At 38.3% G+C, this 22,193-nt stretch overlaps 1 protein-coding gene across 5 annotated transcripts in view; it reads left to right on the forward strand.

The window, feature by feature from the left end:
• The window catches only part of pcdh11 (protocadherin 11), a 232,684-nt gene that overhangs the window by 166,913 nt on the left and 43,578 nt on the right, over positions 1 to 22,193 (forward strand). For all 5 annotated transcript variants that reach the window (XM_088379239.1, XM_088379247.1, XM_088379256.1 and 2 more), the window contains 2 exons: positions 10,281 to 10,316; positions 15,355 to 15,553. In XM_088379239.1, coding sequence (XP_088235365.1) covers positions 10,281 to 10,316; positions 15,355 to 15,553 — 235 coding nt within the window. The remainder of the gene's footprint in view (positions 1 to 10,280; positions 10,317 to 15,354; positions 15,554 to 22,193) is intronic.

Here is a 22,193-nt window from a genome sequence, read left to right on the forward strand (position 1 = left end):
TTTGTGCCCAGATGGTGAAAGTTAGTCTGGTCATGAAAAGTCTATTTCATTGAAGAAATCAATGAAAGGAGAGTGAGGGTTTCTCCTTATTCTTCCGCTTTTGACTGTAAGCTTTTGTCAGAGAGATGCAATAGTGTTTTCCAGCAACATAATATTTGAGGAAGATCTGCAAACGGGGATACTGTGAGACTTGTCTCCGTGTTTGATCCATTTTTTACCAGCACTGTGTCGCTATATGCACGAGGCAGATTCTCTGTTCTTTCTCTGGAGGAGCTATAGTGTATATGGGAGGGTGGGGGAGATATGAGGGGGTATAATCTGCTGTAGGTCAAAGTGTCTCAATGCTCCATGTCACATACAATTTTAAATAGAGGAATTTTTGCTCTATTTTACTTTCACAGAACTTTTTTGTGCATTGGCTTGGAGAAGATTTTTGAAGATTGATGGTTGACAGTCCAATTTGTTCTTTTAGAGTAGGGGTGGGTACCAAGCCCTTAAATTATTCAACATAAGCTCCATTTAACAGTTCTTTTATACAGGAACAGCATCATTTTGCACCTTTTACCTCTCCGATTGCATTTCTAACTTGCAATTAAATTAGGATGTTTGCCAATGAAGCATTTTCAAAATCAGAAGCAAGCCATCTCCTGCATGAGAGGAATGACTGGCTATAGGTTTGTGTCGTACTGTGCAATCATTTTACAATATGACTAATAGTATAATATAAAAATGTCCATTATTACATTTTTATTTTTGACACGAGGGTTTGGTATCATGGTAACAGTGGCGACTCCTGCTCTGTCTGAGCCATAGCTACTCGGGTTTGGAACCTGCACCGCCACTGCATCACTGCAAACCCAGGTCGCCAACTCAGCAGCCAGTACCTTCTTTAAAGACTCAGAAAAGTGTGGTTAACGTTCACCAGCACAAGCTGCCATGCATTACCTTGAGTTAGCTCAGTTGCTACTCCAAGCATTTCACTCTGCGCATGACTAATCAATTGACACAGTCCAACTGTCACACTAACGTAAGAATGTGGTTGTTCTTGGTTTGATTAGTCATGCCTGAAGAGGGACAGAGGGATGATGTCATGTCTCGGTTAACGCAGCAGTAAGAGCTATGCATGATGGCAAAAAACAAGAAGTTCCTGTGCTCTGTGGTCTGACTGTATGACAATCATTTTGATTGCAGGGAGAGGGAATCTGTCAAAAAAGTGGCTACTTTTCTTAAAGGTTGATGGTTAGAGTTCACACGGCCACAAGTGCAATCAGTTGTTTAAATGTGAGTTACATGGCTTGAAGACAAGCAGCCTTAAAGACTTTGCTAAAATGCAAAACTCACATTCAAGTCCCTCTTTTCGTGGGCTTTTCAGTCAAATGTAACCAACAAAGGTATTGACTTGCATGCCGTGAGACTGCAACTAGGATATTTGATGTGGTTTAGACATTTTTAGATATTGAATTTAACAGTGTTTAAGAAATCATTAGGAATAGCCTGGAGTGGTACAACGGCATACTAATTTCTTTGTAATCATGCGGCTAGGCGTCAGCATTTATATGGATTACCTGTCAAAATATTTACGAACTTGGCATTGGTCTCAACATAGATGGCAGATGGAGCAGAATTTCTCCTGAATGTTAAATATGCTGACTTTTATTACTTGATTACTTGATAGCAGTGGTCAGAACAGTTGTGGCCAAGGTGTAGTACCACTCGTTTTTGTTTAATTATATGTATTGTAAAACACTACCATAATTTAAATCACTCCTTTTTGATTACTCTATAGCCTGTTTGATATTTAATTGAAAGGAAAATGTGATGAACATAATTTTGCAATACATACAATGCTTAATGCTTAAAATTGACAGCATGACATGTGTACATTTGATTCAAAAATTTAAATAACTCCGCATTCTTTGAGTATTTTATGAGTAATGTATGTTGAGCTTACCCTCGATCCTAGTGGTCATAATCACTAAAGTGATGTTAGATAGGTGAATGGATGTTTGCCGTAATTTTTTTCCTCATTGGACTTGGCTAGTGGCTGTAAAAAAAATTTAAAAATTGAAAGGACTAAAAATATGGTTCCTGTGAGAGTAAAAACTTCCCTCCACTGGAAAGCTTAGCGCCACCTAATAAAATTGTCAATGAGTATATATTGACACTTGGAAAGAGTTTTAATTCAGTCAGTTCAAGCAGAGGTCCCGAACCACCGGTCCGCGGACTGGTACCGGTCCGTGGGTCATTTGGTACTGGGCTGCACAGAAAAAAAACATATATATATAAATATATATATTTATTTTTATCGACAATCAATTAATTCAGGTCAAGACGCTCGTCCCGGTCACGTACTAACATGTTTCCCCAGTTGAGCCTGCAAAGCTACGGAGCAGATACCTAATGGTGAGTTATATTTTTATGCGTTTTTTATTTAAAAAATATATATTATTTATTTATATATTTATATAAAGGCCAGTCAGTGAAAATATTGTCTGACATGTAAACGGTCCATGGCGCAAAAGAGGTTGGGAACCACTGAGTTGGAGAGCTCCAACGGATATAGTATTCCACCACCGCTGTGGCTCTTCAGGATAGTCACTATGACATTTGGAATTTGCATAGAAGTAAAGACTAATGTAACTCTCAGTGGCTAGTTTGACACTTATTTAAATCAGCTCATACCCTCTTTTCACGTTATTTTTCTTCCCGGTATAGTTTAAAACGGAATGTGACGTTCTGTCATCGAGGGATGTGAAAGAAAGCCACATAGTTCTTCAGCAGAAGTCAACCCTCAAAGAGCATTTTGTCATCTGTCTTCACTTAGTAAAGTACCTGCAACCCTATGCAGAGCAGCAGTGAATCTAAATCTCTACTTGATGCTGTTTGAAGTCACTTGAGTTATGAAGTGAGACATGAAGAAGTAAAAAATTGTCTCTAAAACTGGCATGGACTTTTTTAAATACATTTCAAGCCCTTTATTTTGGGCACATGAATGCTTTTTCAGTATTGGATAATTATTAACTTAGCTGCATAAGAAACGATGTCCTTCAAGCTGCTTCTGATTTCAAGGGACAGCTTGACAAAAATCACTTTGAATTTGTTGAAAGCATGTCTAATTGAATTTTGATACGTAATTAAATCAAGCAATAAATCAGCCTAGATCCCACTGCAACCCACAATTCAACACTCTTGAGTACTAAAAGCTAATTATGATGAAGTTATTATCTCTGCCAAAGGGAGCACTCAGAATGGCTCCTTCTGTATCATGGAGACTTTCTTTGGTAAAGATGTGCTCAACCTTGAAGAAAGGTCATGTCACTCATTAGGGATCTCGTTGTGATGAATGTCACTCAATGGGCTCATGTTAAAATATGACACTTTAAATCAGGTAATTGCCTAAACAAGCCATTTTCCATGATACACACTACATCCATATTGTGACATCATCTGCTGGTAATGCTTTGAGCAGCTGGGCATTTTACTAAAGTTTGTCAGTACGTAAATTAACATTCGATAGCGGCCTGGGCACCCGCCTATATCGCCAGTCCGTTATTTTTTTCAAGTCAAACAACACTGTTATCGTTTCATCTGTCAGTGCACTGTTTTAAGTGCTTCCGTCACTCCGTCCTTTAGAGGATGGCTGTAATAAATAAAATAAAATAAAATAAATAACATTTTGATGTGAGTCTGTATGTAAGTCTTGCTAAGAGAGAATTCCAGAGGAGGGGACAGAGCAGCTGAAAACAGCTCTACTGTAGATGTTAAATGAATGATGTTAGAGATGAGCAAATACAGCTGTTGGTAATTTTTGGCCCCTAATCCCTGGTTGTTTAGGAAGGGGCTGGGTTGATTTAACATGGATTTAGAGCATCATCCTCATCATCTGTGAGCTGGTCTCATATACTTAATCAATTACATCCCCTGTGATTAAAGTATGCTTTGGATGCCATGCACTGCGCATGTAATCTCCTGACATAAGGTATTAAATGAATACTAATTATAACTTTACAGCTATGTGTCTTATCATATTCTTTTAATACTTTCCTTGAGAAGACAAATTGGTGTGGCAGTGGAAGGGCATGCAGCATTTTAAGTCGGTCGGTGATCCTTGTTCGTTGACATAAAAGTAAAGTGTTAAGACAAAAAATGTTTTATGCCAAGTCTGGTTTCTCCAATGGCCCAAACATTTAGATAGATGAGATAAATGAGATAGATGAGATAAAACCAGTCAGTTTTGTTTTTTTCCTGTGGATGTGATTTCAGTCAGAACTACCTGGAGAGTGAATGAATTTTCCTCAATATGGAGCATTGTTACAACAGATGTTCTTGCCATGTTGCAGTTCAATTTTTGCATTTTTTCATTTCCTTAAGGGCAGTTACTGAAGACTCAACTCGTAGTAACTGCAAGAGAGGAAGAAAGACAAAAAAAAGTCTCCTTGAAACGACAGTGTTCAGAATTTGGGACAATTTCACATTTAATAAAAGATTAGTGCAGTGGCTCTACGATAAAGCAGAACTGTCTTGAGAAAATTGTACTATTACAGGTAAAGTAAACAATGTCACTACCATCACTAGCGAGAACAAGTTGTAATCATGCCACATTTGGTGAAGTATAAGTGTACAACCTATATTGGGGAAAAAAAAATCAACAGGTAAGGTCACAACTTAGCTCGAGTCAATCAACACACAAACTGGCCCCAAGCAGACAAATATAATACTTGCTCCCCACATGCCTCTTTTGTCATTTTATTATGAATAAACATTTATAATTGCAGTGGAGGCAGCATGGTGAAGCACCGGTTAGCATGTCCGGCTCACAGTTCAGAGGTGAATGGTTCAATTCCTTCCTGTGTGAAATTAGCATGTTCTCCCTGTGATTTTCCTCCTACATTCCAAAAACATGCATGCGAGACTCACTGTGTGAATGGAAATTTTCCCATTCTGTTTTGGAACACAGCCGGTGGCCAAAAATGATGTATTCTTTGGAATAGGTGGTTGGGATAATTTTCTGCTCCAGAGACGCATAATATTATGTTTTGACAAATTAGAGACAAAGGCTTGTGCTCCGCCCATTGCAAGGTAAAATCTGTCATTTTCGGTACGTCACTTTTTGTATTGAGCCTGCACATAAATGAGCAAATGGCAGGCTTTTTCCAGGTTTTTTTCTCTGTGACTATGTGCATACTTCAGAAGTTGCTTAGCTCTCTTATAAACTTGTATAGGCTGGTTAGCACGTCCGCCTCACAGTTAGGAGTGTGCCGGTTCGATTCCACCTCCGACCCTCCCTGTGTGGAGTTTGCGTGTTCTCCCCGTGCCCGCGTGGGTTTTCTCCGGGCACTCCGGTTTCCTCCCATATCCCAAAAACATGCTTGGGAGGCCAATTGAGCACTCCAAACTCTAGGTGTGAGTGTGAGTGTGGATGGTTGTTCGTCTCTGTGTGACCTGCGATCGGCTGGCAACCGGTTCAGGGTGTCCCCCGCCTACTGCCAGATGACTGCTATGATAGGCTTCAGCAAGCCCGCAACCCCTGTGGGGACAAGCAGTATAGAAGATGGATGGATGGATGGATGGATGGATGGATGGATGGATGGATGGATGGATGGACGGACGGACGGACGGACGGACGGACGGACGGACGGACGGACAAACTTGTACTTTTCACAATATCCATGCAGTGTAAAGGTAAAGTCGCACCTTTAAACAACAGGAAACAGTCATGGTAGTAGCAATTATTTAATGAGTGAAAAAAGTTTGCTCCAGTATGGTAATCCCATCCACAATGAGGTGTTGGTATTTCTTCTATTTCTTGACAGTTTATTCTTACTGCAGTCTCACATCTATGTGATTGGAGTCTAAGTGGAGTTTCAGTGTAAAAGATCTTTGTGTTGGACAGAATCAACATCCTTTTTTGGGTACTAGATAGTCCTCGTTACAAACATGGCTTGCTGAACATGCTTTAAATAAAGCAATCTTGACAAGACTTGCCAATGGCTGGGGCCTGAGCAGTAGTCCCTGGGAGCAAAATCTAGTGTTCAACCTTGTTCTGACCAGTCCAGCTCATTTCAAACAAGGTTGAAAGTCAATCTATGCTTTCCCTTGTAAATTTTGGGAACAATGTCGAGCAATACCGCTACATTAAAAACACCACTGAAATTTGATTTGTTACGTGATCAAGATTCTAACTCTCAGTATTTCAAATCAATATTTCCTATTGTGATGAATTTAAATTCATCATTCATTCCAGCCCACTCAAAAAAACACCAATATTTTTGTTACATTTCTAACAATGAACGATGATGAAAAGATACAAACTAGTTTTCTAAAGAATTATTATTGTATGATGCGATTAAGTCACAAAACACAGCTGTAGCATTCTATGTGTGTCTTGAGGAGGCGGGCTGGGCCTAGAATCATGACATCAGGTACATTTGTCTTAATCTGAGCTTCAGGGTGTGAGTTTAGGCTTTTTGTAGCTCTATTAGTATTTTTATTTTGTAATTGCATGTTTGCACAGTTTAATAGATTCATTAAAATGCATTGGCAAAATTACATTGGTTGCTCGTAACCTGAAATGTTAATGAGTTGAAGCACTTGTAAGTCAAGGTGCCACTCAAGAGTAATGTGTTTTATAGGTTTTGCTGTTTTTGGATTATTTAGTCAAATTAAATTATTCTTGGTTGTATATCTTTAACTACTTAAATATGGATGCCTTCCATGAGAGGTTTCACAGTGAATTCCACTTGACCATTTGTTTGACAGATTGCAGGGAGACCTTTTAAACAGATCCGTAGCACTTAATAAGCCTAAAAAAAGGACACAGAATTAGAACAAAAGTGAAATATTGAAGAGCAACTGTTCCAGTTCCAGGGAATTTACTCGCTGAATATGCCTTCTTGTGATTTTTGACACCTTTAAAAGTATTTGTACCGTGAAAGAAACTGTTATGGGGGAGGCAGGAAGCAGCCTAACTCATTTGTGTTAAACTACGAGAACCCCAGGAGGAGGGTGCTAGAGTGTTCCTCACTCTAGCTTCTTTGCAAGAACCACACGTGAGACAGTTTGGCCATATTACGCTTGCAAGCAGAGAAAGTCATCAGCACCCTGTGTGGTACAGAAGTGCTTAAAAGCAGTCTGACTTACACCTCTCGCAAGGGGATATTTATTGAGAGAAAACAGGGTGGGGGTGAGAGAGAACAGGTTCGGTGAACCCCCGGCAAATCAGAGCAGGGGGTCTTAGCGCTTTGTTTTACGATCTTGTGGGAACAGAAGAAGTTTGATTGTTTCCACTGCAGCTGATCAAATCAGTGCAGGGGGTCTACATTCCAACATAATCATACGATCAACATAATTTGTCAACCCTAACAGAGGGCTTGATAGGTCTTCTGTGGATCTTGAACTTATCATATCATAACCCTTAATTTTCCTCAGCAATGATGAGGCATTTAATACACTCTAGCAATCAAGCAATATTCTGCATTATACCTTCAAGGCCATCCATAACACTGCCCCTCCATATTTGTCTGATCTGCGCCACATTGCCACTCCAGCCCGCACCCTCAGGTCCACCTCCTCCTCCATTCATTGGATTGTATCCTCTGCTCGTTTTTGTACCATGGCGAACAGAGCTTTCAGCCACTCTTCCCCAAGCTCTGGAACACTCTGCCACCTGACCTCTTATTCCCTTCCTACATCCAAATCAAGACTTAAAAAATGTCAGTTCAGTGTTGCATACGCATATACATTTTTATCTGATCGTATTTTCTTTTAATGATTTTACTTTTTTATTTTCACCCACTATTTTGTCTCTGTGATTTTATGTACGGTGTCGTTGGGGGTCTTGAAAGGCGCTTAATGAGCAATCTAGAAATAGATAAGAGTAAATATTATTTTAACTATTGTGTGCCTGTCAATTTGAAGGCTTTACTTCATTTTGTGTTGTACCAGCGGTTGCATTGAGAAACACTGATGGTCACCATGATCTTTAAAAATGCATTTTAAAAGTTAAATTTATTAAGTATAACAAGTGTTTAGAAGGAACTGTATGCAGGTGGGAGGGGACTCGTAACGGCGTAATAAAGCCCCCCTGAATTAAAAAGAAAAATAATTAAATTAAGAACATTTGAAAAATCAACCTCTACTTCACGGATTTCAGTTATTGCGGGCCCTTTTGGAACGTACCCCCGCAATAATCGAGTAAAATAAGCACTAAAGTGATTGTGGTCATATTTTTTGTTTGTTTTAGAAAGTAGAAATATGTATGCGACTCTTGTAGTGGATCTCATTAGAGGCCCTAATACCTAATGGAATGTTCGGTGAGTGTACGTGTGTTAAATATTTAAATATACATTTAATGATAGTATAATAACCTCACCCTTGCCTGCTTCACCTTATCCATAACGGAAAAAATTGGGCTACAGAAGCAGAGCACAATGAGGTCTGGTGGTTTAATCAATTATTTATGAAATATTTTAATGATCAGAGTGCCTGGAGTGATCAAAGACTGGAGTGGCTTTGCCAGCAAAGACATCCACTCTGATGTGCTCACCCAACAAAAGCACTTAATGGAAACCGAACTCTCTCTAACTCTGAAACTGTTTGTCTCAGAAGCATTCACATACAAAAGGTCAGTGCCCAGTGCAAAAGAATGAAGGACCAAAATCAGGCACGGTCTCAAGCAATCAAAATTATATACTTCCAACTACTTTTGAATGTGGAGAATGTAGAGGTCACCTTCTCACATCCCTTGTGTACATTACCATATATTTAATAGGACGGTGAGGTCTCCAACATGATGCGTGTGTCACGAGATGTTGAATAAAACATTGCTTGGAGAAGAAACAACTGGCTCTTGCCTTAAATAAAATCCTGAATTAAAATGACCAGTCAGTGGATGCAAATGAGCCACTTGTCAAAAATAAGGATCTGACAAACGTTAGCAAGCTTAGAAATGCAAATGCATATGCCATCGCTATGACATATTACTTTAATTATGCTCATCAAGTCATGTGATACTGTGCTGGATTTTAAACCATGATGTGTACAGCACCAAATACAGGCAACAAGGTCAGAACATATCTGTATACGTGGAAAAAAAACTACATGTCACCGGTATGCAAATAAGCTATTTGAGCTACATACATTTATATTGCCTTACAAGGATGTAATATACGTACATTGGCATACAAAGTGCGCAATTGCAAAATATGAGCTGTTCATGTGTGAGGGGGCACCTTTTCATCACCATGGCTTGTGTCTTTTTATCCCACGAGCGAGTAGGTCAAATTATCCCAAATTTGATTCTTCACCTGTTATCTACACATTTTCATCCTGAGTGAAGGAATGCCTTCAGTGTTCAAAATCAGAGTGAAGAAAATAAGTTGCTACATACAAAATCAATAGACTGATTTGACAGATTTTTTTTTGTAATCCTGAAAATGCATTAAACACATCAAGTAACACATTGTAAAGTCATATTACATTGTATGACATCGTTCCTGCCTGAGAAAAAATATACACTACTTAATGCATTACCTTTTGCAATGATGCCTTACCTCCAACACTGATTCATGTTGACATGAACTTATTTCCTCGTCATTGTTGTACCGTTCCGGCTCATCAGTCCTGCTCGCCTTGTCTAAGTGGTTCTTCCTGTCTCGATTTCTATTTTCTTAACAAATCAAGTCATGCACTCTGATTATTATACACAGTACAAAGACAACGAAAATGGTGATTAAAAATTAAATACTTATCTCTCTGTGAGTTATCTCAGTCCTCGGGGAGGTGGTGCTTTTATTCTTTTTTTGCAGGCTTGCGGGTGTCTTTTGTTCCCAATTTAGAAGCTTGTCTGTGTGTATTGTTCATTTTTGATGTCTTGTTTGATATTCCGCTCACTTTCTTCTATGACATGTAGAGAAAACATCTTTATCAAGGTGTCAAATGTGTGGCGAGTGTCAGGACGTTGGGTTTTGCCCTCCCTTCCTTTCACTGCATTTCAGTGTGAGATTGTGTACTTGGTGAGGTAGCTTTCATGGCTCACAAAATGTGCTTGGCACCCAGAATGAGAAATCAATATATATCCTAAACCTCAATTCCAACTAAAAACAAAGACGCTGCTTTAAATCTATGAGGTTGTCAATTGTTGAACTGGGTCGCTTTAGGGAAGCTGAAAAGTTCCTGACGCAGGTTTTCTTTGTTGGCTCCTGGTATTAATTTACATTGTAAATTCTCTGTCAGACACAGTCAGATGCTGATCTAAAGCGACTCTTCTTCTGTCCTTGCAGGAGGCCTGTCAACTTGGGAAGATAACATCTGTGAATGTAAGTCATGCATTCATATGCTCCTTGCTGTGCTCTTCCTTTTGCATCCTTTATAAGAATGGATAAAGCATGATACTTCATATCGTAGAATGTGGTGTTTAGAGGCATTATAACTTCTGTCAATTTTCACCTTGACTAAAAGGCAACAATCAAGGCATATTATTATAAACACTCCCAAACTGTGATTAATTTTCATTTGTAAAAAAAATTCAGATTGTCAGCGTCAAGGAAGTGTCAAGGATGTTATGTGATAGAAGAAAGTCTGCTAGGATGAATGGGATTGTTTATGAGACAGCTGTGAGGTAAAGAAGAGGGTGGCATGCCGCCTCACATTGCAAAGGTTGTGCTTTCGCTTCCAGCCTAGGTTTCCTCTGGGCACTCCGGGTTCCTCCCACATTGCAAAAACATGTGTGGTAGACCAATTGACCACTACAAATTGTCCGTACGTGCGAGTGTGAATGCTTGTTTGTCAATGTGTGCCCTGTGATTGGCTGGCAACCATTTCAGAGTGTCCCTTGAAAACTGCCGATCGATCAATTTATAAGTATCTATCAATTTAAAAGTATCCAACCATCTATCGATCGATTGATTGATCTATCAATCTATCTACCAATCTATCTACCAATCTATCTACCAATCTATCTACCAATCTATCTATCTATCTATCTATCTATCTATCTATCTATCTATCTATCTATCTATCTATCTATCTATCTATCTATCTATCTATCTATCTATCTATCTATCTATCTATCTATCTATCTATCTATCTATCTATCTATCTATCTATCTATCTATCTATCTATCTATCTTTTTTGATCCCTGGGGGGAAATTGAGGTGCCAGCAGAATGACTTAATAATTAAATAAATAAAATAAGATAGATAGATAGATAGATAGATAGATAGATAGATAGATAGATAGATAGATAGATAGATAGATAGATAGATAGATAGATAGATAGATAGATAGATAGATAGATAGATAGATAGATAGATAGATAGATAGATAGATAGATAAAAAAGGACAATGCACTGAACGGTTTTATATGCTAAATTTGTGGAACTATTAGATTATTAAAAAAAGAGCAGTATCATCAAACATTTATGACGTTTGAGTGAAGTTGAGCTGTTTACTTCATTACATGTGTTGTATCCAAGTCAAAATCCTGTTTCATTTCTACAGAGGAACTAGTAATAATAACATGATACAGCTATAAATTGATAAATAATTAATCTGATTTGTCATAATCTCCGGACCCACATGCCAGCATCACCTCTTTTCCTGTTCTTGTTAAATTGTCCATTTCATACACATGCAGTAAGATATCACCAAACGCCTCTTGGAAAGCAAAAAGAAAAAGCTTTCAGAGACAACTGCAAAGATGTCGGTGGAGGGGGTTAGGAGGTATTGTGTCCTTAGGCAAATGTCAAGCTGTAGTCGTGGCGTGCAACCAAATATGCTGTTTATCACTCATAGTGAGACATGCGAGAGTAAGAGTGTGGTGTAAAGTATATTTAGCAATAATACAGAGGCTGTGCCCTACTAAAGACGCAAGCGGATTCTACTTGGTCAATAGCTAAGTATGACGGACCTCTAATCCGGTAACCCGCGAATCCAGCCCATCTGCTATTCGCCCGGACGGTTACTAGAGGGAATGTTTTGGATTGGCTGGCTTGTTCTGTGGCAGAACTTGGCACACACACGCTCCTGTTCAGTTTATCTCTGTGTACATACTTCTCAAGGCGCTGTTTTATCTGGCTGAACAGGCTTTGTTTGGTCTTGATATCTCTTACCACAGCTTGTCTTTGCTTTATGGATTTCTGGCAGATTCTTTAAATAAATGATAGCGCTTAGTAAAACACTCACCTTGACTTCTCTGTGAATGCTTTTTTTTTTCTTTCTTTTTTTGTAATGATTGTCGTTTAGCATTAAGATTTGATTCACCCCATAGCAAAACATAACTATTCAAGAGCCATTAATGGAATTTAATTGTAATTAATGTCATTACCTTAAATTATTTTTATCACCTGGAACCATCTTCAATATGCTTGAAGAAACAGCAGTTTATAGTGGAAGACACTCCTTTATGCAAAATGATTACGGCCTAATTGTCACGGACAGCTGTTTGTTCTAATAGATTCTGGATGCCATTGCCGAAACACGTTTCCAATAATTAGAATCGTGTGGAGAGGAAGAATGCTTTTTTTGTAATGCTGCCAAGCCGTCTTCAGTGGGCTCTTTCTTAAGCCAGAACTTGGGCTCTGTGTCTGTGTACACGCTCTGCTCATTTGAGAAACACCTGTCAAAGCTGTTTGAGAACGACACGATATTTAGACGCCTTGAAAGCCTCGGTTTGCATGGCACACAGAGCTATAGGATTTAGCCAACAAGGTGTTGTTTCTATACCTCGTCTGCTTCAAAAAGCCTGAAAGAGAGAGAGAGAGGGAATACCACATGTTGGCAGCCATTCTTCATTTTCATCACATATGACTGCAATGTTTTTTCGGGTCATCTTTCAAAGAAAAAACAAAAACAATCTGTATACCTCTACCAAGCCTAACCACTACAATTGTAGTGGTCAAATGTGTTATACCTACAGTAAGAGCTATATTCCTGTACATAAAAGGGAAAAGGAAAATGGTTGTGCACTTCTCTGGCTATGCAGATTTTCCCACTATCATTTATGCACTCTCACATTACACACACACACACACACACACACACACACACACACACACACACACACACGCACACACACACACACACACACACACACACACACACACACACGTGGATTTACTCTGTCAAATCTGGCCTTGTGTTATTCTTCAATCGACCCATCAACTTAAGCGCTTTTTGTCTTACATTTTCCAGGGGCTGTAGTAAGTCTGCTCCTGGGGAAGGTAAAACATCGTGCACTCACTTGACCATTTGTAGATCCAGCCCAAGCTCCACTCAACTTAAAATCTGTGATTCTCAGTTCTGCTTTCCAATGTGTGGTAATAAGATATAAAATGTTAATTTGCACTCATAAACTGCGATATGAAACCTAACTTTGAGCCTACAATATTGAACAAACTTGATGGTAGACCACTATGAGTGGTTGAAGGTAAAGGGTTAGAAAATGATATTCACTTGTGAACCAATTTTTCAACTGACATGCGAAAAAATGTAAAGGCAATTTAAAGGCAATTAAAAAAAAAAAAACTATCCTAATATGGCACTCAAACCATTTGTCTGTTCATTTCTGTCCAGGGACAGTTTATAGTTTGTGTTTTTACTGATTTGTCTGGAAATGCAATTTAATCAATTTTTCCAGAGTTAAAAAAATCACATCTGTATTCATTATTTTATTCCATTTGCCACATATTTGTTGTTCATTCATTCATTCATTCATTCATTCATTCATTCATTCATTCATTCATTCATTCATTCATTCATTCATTCATTCTTTTGTTTCAGGACAAGTATTGTTAGTATTAAAACATATTATTTGTTAGTTTATTAATGATTTGATTAGATTAATAGAATCAAATTTGACAGTTTTTTGTCATTTGCCATCAAATCTGTGAGTCCTCAGTCACACTTCCCTTTTGGCAGGTTATAATGTCTAATGTCTAATCCTTCATTATTCTATCCCTCCTTCCTAATTCTGTCCTATCAAAGAAAAACAGCTTGGTTATCTCTGCAACATATTGGTAGACAAAAACATGTATGACACCCCCTAAGGAGCTAGTAGAAGAAAGGAGCATGTATTAATTTGTTTTTAACTCAGCACTGACAATATAAGTTTGTTGCTCTATCAATGATGAAAATCTAGATAGTCATTTACATTCCAGTTAGATTTGCAACTGAAAATAAAATCTCTTATTGGCTTGGATAATAGGATGACTAAAATTTACAGCAATAACTGAAGCCAAGGGTGTAATTACATTTTATGTCTTCTTTACGTCCCCACACCACAGCGGCGTGATGCATTATGATGTTACCTAGGGAATTGTGTGAAGACATGAATTCATGACACAGCATAATGACTGTGAAAATGCTGGTGTTACCTCAATGTCAGAATAAACCACTCTCGCTGTATCCCACTGTTTTTTTCATCTCTCTCTTAAACACTCAGTTCAAAAAACTCTAAAGCACAAAAAACATAATATATAAAACAATATAACGCCGAAAAAAGTGAAAATCAACCCAACAATGGAGATTACCTGGTGTGCCTTTATGCTACGATTGGTTGTAAAGAGTTTGTTTTCTTGAGGAACACTAACATGTTTGAAGATACCGTGAAATGAAGCATCTTCTCTTTCTTGGCTCAAAAGAAAGGTCACAGCATGATATTGTGAAAATCTCATTGAGCGGTAGCCGCCCGAGCTTGAATTGCACCCTGTGTGAGATCCTGCTTTGCCGCCTCCAACTCCACAAACACACACACACACACACGCACATACATACTTGCGCACGCGCACACATATACGCACACACACGCACGCATGTGCGCACGCACACACACACACACACGATAAACACACAGGAGAGTATTGAATTGCAAGCAAATAGTACAGAAGCAGAAAATTCTAATTAAAATTAAGACTAAAATCTTGTATTTCACTGATGAAATAAATGTCATTCGTTTAGCAGCAAATAGGATTTTTTTTTTTATTTATCAAACTTCCTTTCTTTTATGTCAGGGACTAGGTTGGTACATTATTTCACAAGTGTTTCCTTTTGGCCTTCCTTGATTCAAAATTTTCCATGACTTTGTGTGATATCTGGTCTCGTACAATACGTTTGAACATAATGCTCATGCCTTAACACATATTAACACAAATATTTATGTCGTCACACCCCATGCATCGATATAGGGTACGTATTGAAGAGTGGAACACTCCCCACTTCTTCCCCTGCAAAAAAAATTCAGGCACAACTTAAGACCAAGAAGACACGCATCACTATTGTTTAGTACTCTTTTATGACCCATTTAAAAGAATAAGGGATTTTTATTGAACATTTCTTGCTTTTTACCGTGTTCCCAGACCCAGCGCCGAGTGACGTTCCATCTTCCAGATGGTTCCCAGGAGAGCTGCAGTGACAGTGGGCTGGGTGATCCAGAGCCAAGTAGTACGGCCAGTACCTCCCAGGCCCTTCCGCTCAGCTTCCCCCATGAGGAGTATTACGAGCAAACATCACCTAACAGTCGCACAGAGGGAGATGGGAACTCAGACCCAGAATCAAGTGAGTCCTTGCTTTTCTTGTATTTTGATTTTGAGATGCTTTTGCTTTGTAACCTTGATTATTAAACTAAATGGGTGTGTAACTGTCACTCTTTCAATTGAAATGGTTAATTAGTATAATGATTTATATGTCTGAATGGCCTTTACTGTAAATGTGTATTGCTTTTAAGGATGCTAGTATATTTATATATAATGAAGAATCATTGATTTTCTTTTGACCAGGCTTCCTGCAGGTGAGCATTTGTAATTTGTATTTGCCATAATTTATTATTCCATCTCTCAGTGTTAAAATAAGTATTTCGTGATCATTTTAGTGTTCAGCTATTGCCACTTTAAAGTTGTTTGCTTTAAGTATTACAAATACCAGTATGCATCACTAAACTGTCCAATTGGAAGAGACTTATGCTAATTTCTGTGTTGATTTGAGATGAATCAAAATATTCACAGGACAGCTGTCCCTGTTTATTTTGCTGCCCACTGATGTTCTCCATAAAATAGACCATTGAAGTCACAAACATAAAGAAACTTAAAAAAAGAACATAATTAATTTGCTGACGGGAAAAGGCGGTATAGCAGACGCACACCCGATATTTTGCTACACAATTAGGAGTGATACAAGTGAGGAATCAACATAAATAATGCTCAGCATGGATACATCTTTGGCTCCCTGTTCATTTGCCATTGGCACATACTGCACCGATACAAATATGGATTCTGGTCAGTGCGTGTGGTTACATTTTCTGTGGGTCGAGTCTTACCCGTTGTGGTTAATGCGCAACATTGCAGGAAATGCTTTGAGAGTGTGCGTCTTCATTTTTTAAAGATACATATCCACTGTATCGCTCAAATCTGCATGACAGGTAGGATTAAATTGCTTTTCATACACTTCATAGCCATTGTGCCATTGCTGTAAGTCAGACAACAGTCCTTGGTTGCATCAGCCCCCCTAGCATCTGCGCTGACAGGTCTGGGCCTGGGGTGTCAACGCGAGTGTGATTGTGAATATATTTGTTCGACATTATATGAAATGGGTGACATCCCGTCAATGGCTTTCAGTTCATTTACGTTCAAAGGTCCCTCCTATTTGGGATTTTTTTGGGGTTTTGCTTTCTGATAGAAGACTCATATAACGTGCCAAGAAATCTTATATTTACAAGACAAGTTGACGTTCCCACTCACTTGCACACCTGTGATGCAGTAACTTGTTTTAAATGCGAGAACGAAGACACAACCGGTGGGTGATAAAACCTCTCCACTCTAAGATATTCACCATGGTGACAGAATATCTTAATTCACACTTATAGACTTAATTGTTCACCACCTCATTGATATTCATTAGCGTTAACATCTTATATGACACCCACCTGCCCACTTCGCTGGTGAGATAATATTTGTTAAACCACATCCATTTTAAATGGAAGACCATCCAACTAGAAGGGCATTTCGACATGCAGTTAACACGTGTAATATTATTGAACATGTTTTATCATTTAAATGGTGTACAACATAATGTTTTTACAGAGAATAACAACATTTGTTCCAGTTTGCATGACAGAGTAAAGAAAATCATATAAAAATAATATAGAGGTATAACATAAATAAAGATTCAGATAAGTATGTTTAATTATGACCTCATTACAAATGTTTACAAAAGTGGATCAACCCAAACAACACACCGTCATTGTGATTAAAAGAAAAAAACAAAAAAAAAAAAACTAGTGGTAAATCAACATTACAGTGAAAGCAGAGACCAATAAATAGGTCGTGAATTAGAGGTGCACAGAGCATTTAATAAGGAAAACGATTGCCAGTGCAGTATGCTTACATTCATACCAACAGGAGGAAGAATCGTTCCAGGTCAAATCAAACATTTGTAACATTTAAAATGTATTTGTATTATTTATGGAATCAACCACTTAGACATGCATTGTAAATCAAGCTTCTGTTATTACTTTAGCATTTCTTTATTACCTTCTTTAGAGAGCTCTACCATTGGATGACACAGCTGGACAATTGAGGCATCTCAGTAAACAGTAGAGTTCAGAGTTGTTTGTAGAGCTTTGCGGAACTGCAAAGGAAACTAAAAGGATAATCAATAACTTCTTTTCATTTATATTGACAAGCCAGCATTACCTTGACCGATTTAGCTTGTGAACATCTACTTTACCAATGTGTGTTTATTATTAAGTACGCCAGTGGCTAGAAAGCCATTTACATATCAAAACTGTAAGTAGGTCCCTCAATGAAAAAATAAAACAAAATTAAAAAAAACAAGCTATGAGTTCCTATTGTTTTGTATCCAAATCGATTCAGTCTTGCTGATTTAATCTATTAATAGAAGCAGAACATCACATAAGTGTAGTTCCTTGTTCACGAAAACAACTCAAGATGGATCCTTGGCACGTTGACTCGATCGGAGGTGAGAATGTTTTGAAAGGTGCCTATTATGCTGAAGGCTTTGCACAAACCTGCGACATGGCCGCATGCGACTAAATTGAACCATCACAGAAAAAATATTCTTTGTGGCTCCACATGCTGTATGTTGTAAAATTTGATGGGCAACTTAAATGCTGGATGGGCTGACAACTGAAGGGAGGGACACAGAGGACTATGGACCCCCTAACCAGATATATATGGACAAAAAAAATATGTGCAGACTGCGTGTGCAAAATATATGCTTTAAATATATTTAAATTCAACTCAACTGTATTTATAGAGCTACATACAATGTGCTGCACATGGAGCAAAATTCAGCATTTATTGTTGTTGATGACTTCATCAACAACAATTCATTAATAACAAAGACAGTGAAAACATAAAAAGAGTAAAACCAAGTCTCATGCTGAGCTAAAACATAAAACTGGTTCTTCAAAAAAGTTTTAAAAATGGATAGTGAGGGGGCTTCAGACTGAGCCGTCAACGTTCTTGCCACAAAGCAGACTCTGAGAGCGTAGTTTTTAGATGGCTAAAGTAAGTGAAGTATAGAAGGAGGATATTTTGGGTGTCGAAAGTACCTGGATGTCAACTGATGTGTAATTGTATGTCCAAAAGGCAATCCTTGTTATAGTATTGTGACAGTAGTTCTCTCTTTAAGCATGCATTATTGTTTGGCTATGCACTGGAAATAAAGTTCATGTGACTTTTTAAATTTGTATTATTCAATAGTTAAAAGACTGTTGCTTTTATAGGCTCTTGCTCCCTCCCTTTCAGGCTTATCACACCATGCCACGTTATGATCTGTCACACGTTTAGTTACGTAAATGGTTACATTATTTTGCATGTCAAGAAATTGCTGAAATCTTGAAAATCCCAGACACTTCAAAACAATCAGACACAAAGCTTGGGAGCAGTACCTTTTTCGCCAGATTGCAACACTCGCAGGGTATAATGATATGCAATGTTAATTAGTGCCTTTGTGAAGCATGCATTTGTGCTGTAATCGTGTCATAATGACAACACAGTGTGGCAGAGCGTATTAGTTATCAAATGTGACTTTTTGGGACGGAGTAAATAGTCATGCTTTTGTAATTTCTCATAAAATAAAGTTAATTACAGAAATTACTGCATATATGTTAGTACTGCATATATGTTTTGCTGTTTGCATTTAAATGTATAGGCTGTGATGAAAATGTTTTCTGAATTATGAGATCCATCATGTCACAAACAATGGAAAGCACTTGGACTACTGTATGGTCTGCAAATATAGCAGTTTAAACCATTTGCATTAACCCCACCATAAATGTCTACGCAGTCTACTATTATTCAGTGGGTAGGGGCAAGTGTGTGTGTGTACGTGCGTGTGTGGGTGTGCGTGTCTGTGTGCGTGCGTGCGTGCCTACGTGTGTGCGTGCGTGTGTGTGCTCGTGGAGATGGTGGGGGTGGTGCAGTGGGGGCCAGGCATGCAGTACCATAGCTTGATCTGTGGCATATGGCTTTCAAATGACCAGCTTACACTTTGTCTAAGGTCTAAATCTGCTATTAAAATAAGACCATCCCATTTTTAAGTCCCTTTAAACACTGCAACTATAATAAGATTATGTTTTTTATAGGCTTCAGTGAATTATAAACTCAACTTATTATGAAAAGACTTGCTTGATCTTAAGAATAGATTTAAATCAATGTTTCTTTTCCCCTTTTATACCTAAATCAGTTTTACAATATTGTGCGTGAAACATTTGCAGCACATTTTATCCTTTTTGATGCTGGTAGACGAATAATCTGATTATAGGTCTGCTGTTTGTATGTGGCGCTAACATTCTGAACCCTCCAAAATGTTCATAGTAGCTTTTCGACTTAGTTTACAGCTGACTGATTTATGACTACGCTTCCCCCTTATGTATGGGGGGGAAAAAAAGCACTTGATCTGGTGAAAAAAAACACTGGCACCATGTGATTTTTTTTTTCCTTTTTATAACCTCATCTCAAACCTCTAGCCATTATTGTCTCACAGCCAATAGTGAGCTTACACTTTAGACTGGAATTCAACTGTCTAGACACAATCCGCCCAAGAATAAAGGGATTTCATGGGAAGGCTTTATTAGTGTGATTGGAGCAAAGCAGTACCAACCACAGTACACCAGTTTAACTGTGTGTTTTACCCTTCACCATTATTTGACAAGACTTTATGCACAGTTAACTTGCATTCATTATTTGGATCTCGGTTTCACTGTGAGGCTTCTCAAATGCTATTAGTAGTAATGAATGTGCTTCTTAATTACATTCATTCGTGCAAATTTCCGCTCCCCCATCGAATTTTTCTGTGGAAACAATGTGACACTGACCAATGGCATATCATTTGCAACGCGACTAAATCCATTCAGCGTAGGACAATTAGCTATAATTAGTATTACAATATCATCAGCGACCAGAGGGAGAGACCGAGCTGACATGAAGGAAAAAGAGGGACCCTTGTTCAGAGAATTAAACGTGCACTGGACGAAAAAGCAGATAACCATAGGCCACAGGTTTATACAATGAACTAACTACGGTGTATTAAATATAATTTTATGCACATTTTAGAATTACTTTTGATTACTGCTGATTAATGCAATGGCGTCTCTTTGATAGAGATGCCCCAGCAGTAACACACTTTTCACAACCTTACATATTCATGTTCATTTCTTTCACTACAGTATTCTATCACTCCGCTGACATCCTTTGAAACTTGTGGCCTTAACAGTTATTGAACAAAGTAAAAATGTTAAATGTGAATGTTACTGCATTCGGAGGTGGTGAAATAAAAGTAATTTATTTCTTTGAATGCTGCCATAGCAGTTCTATCATATTCAGAACGGGACAGTTTTGCAGCAGATTGTTAAATCCTGGCCAGCGAACACAAACTAGTTCACTCGTTCATATAGTTAGCTTTTTTCCTTAGTTCTTTAGTTCTAAAGAATAAAAAGTGTTTACAATCCATCCTAATCTAGGGTTGCTGCTGATAAACAAGACTTTGAATTCCCCACCATTTTAATTTTCCTGAAGTGGCATCTTTGAAGAGGATTTTTATTAGTGACAGTATTCTGTCTGTGTATACTTCATTTATGCCACACTTAAAATGGTTGTCCACCCAATTCCTTTCTGTTGCAGTTAGTATCCTACAATAGATGAGATATGCGATAACATCTTCTTTCCACATCATTTGTACCAGTTTGCTTCCTCTCTCTGCTATATATTCTTGCTCATATAAATAAATAAAAGCTTTTGTGCCTTCTGGCTCCCAGAACTTTTTACAGCTGCCCCAGTGGGCTTGCAACAGAGCTAAATGAAGCAACAGTGAGTATTAACCTACATAGATTGGACCGTTCCTTTTAAGATGGTCTTATTTTTTTTTTTCCCCTCTTTTTTTTTTTTTTTTTTTTTTTTTTTTGACCAGCGGGGGTATAGAGCTGAGTCAGAAGGGGATTTAGATGGACTCATCTGTATCCTTCTCAACCGATAGGGATTTAGTGGAAGTGCTCAGTTCTTGGAGGTGAGGTGGAGGGGAAGCCTTGTTTTATCTGGTTCAAATGCCACACTAGTTGTCTCAGAGAAAGACAGTGAGAGAGAGACAGAGAGAGACAGAGAGAGACGGAGAGAGAAAGGAGTTATTGATTTCGAGGAGTCTAGTCAGCTTTCCAAAATCTCCCTCTACCCTCCTTCAAACTATTGAAAAGTATCATGGTCGAAATCCCTTTTCTTCAGTGTCTCTGGTGATGTTGAAAGTAATAGCACTGTGGACATCCAGACAACCACTCCATCCCCCACCCCTGATACTCCCCATTGACAAATAACTTTTAAGGAACATTAAAACGCTTTTGCCCGGGCATGAATACCCAGACCACGGTGAGCTGCACAGATGAAAGCAAAACTACCTTACAGTACTTCCAGTATATTTATTAGCTGAGGATGAAAAATATTTACTCACACCAGATTCTCTCCTTTACATCCATCTCTGACTGCCTTGTCTGGGGTCAGGTAACGCTGATTAAATCAACAAGCTAGTAAAATTAGTAAAACAAACAGACGGAACAAACATAATAATGATTAGAAGCTCCGCAGCCAAGACACATGCTATGAGACAATAGACTGTGGAAAAAAGTACATTATTACCATTTCACGTAAATTGAAAATATAGTACTATGTCTGTACTTGTTAATAGTGTT

This window comes from Syngnathus floridae, chromosome 1 (genome assembly GCF_059516105.1).
Source record: "Syngnathus floridae isolate MCC-2025c chromosome 1, RoL_Sflo_1.0, whole genome shotgun sequence".
In the NCBI taxonomy this organism is placed as follows: domain Eukaryota; kingdom Metazoa; phylum Chordata; class Actinopteri; order Syngnathiformes; family Syngnathidae; genus Syngnathus; species Syngnathus floridae.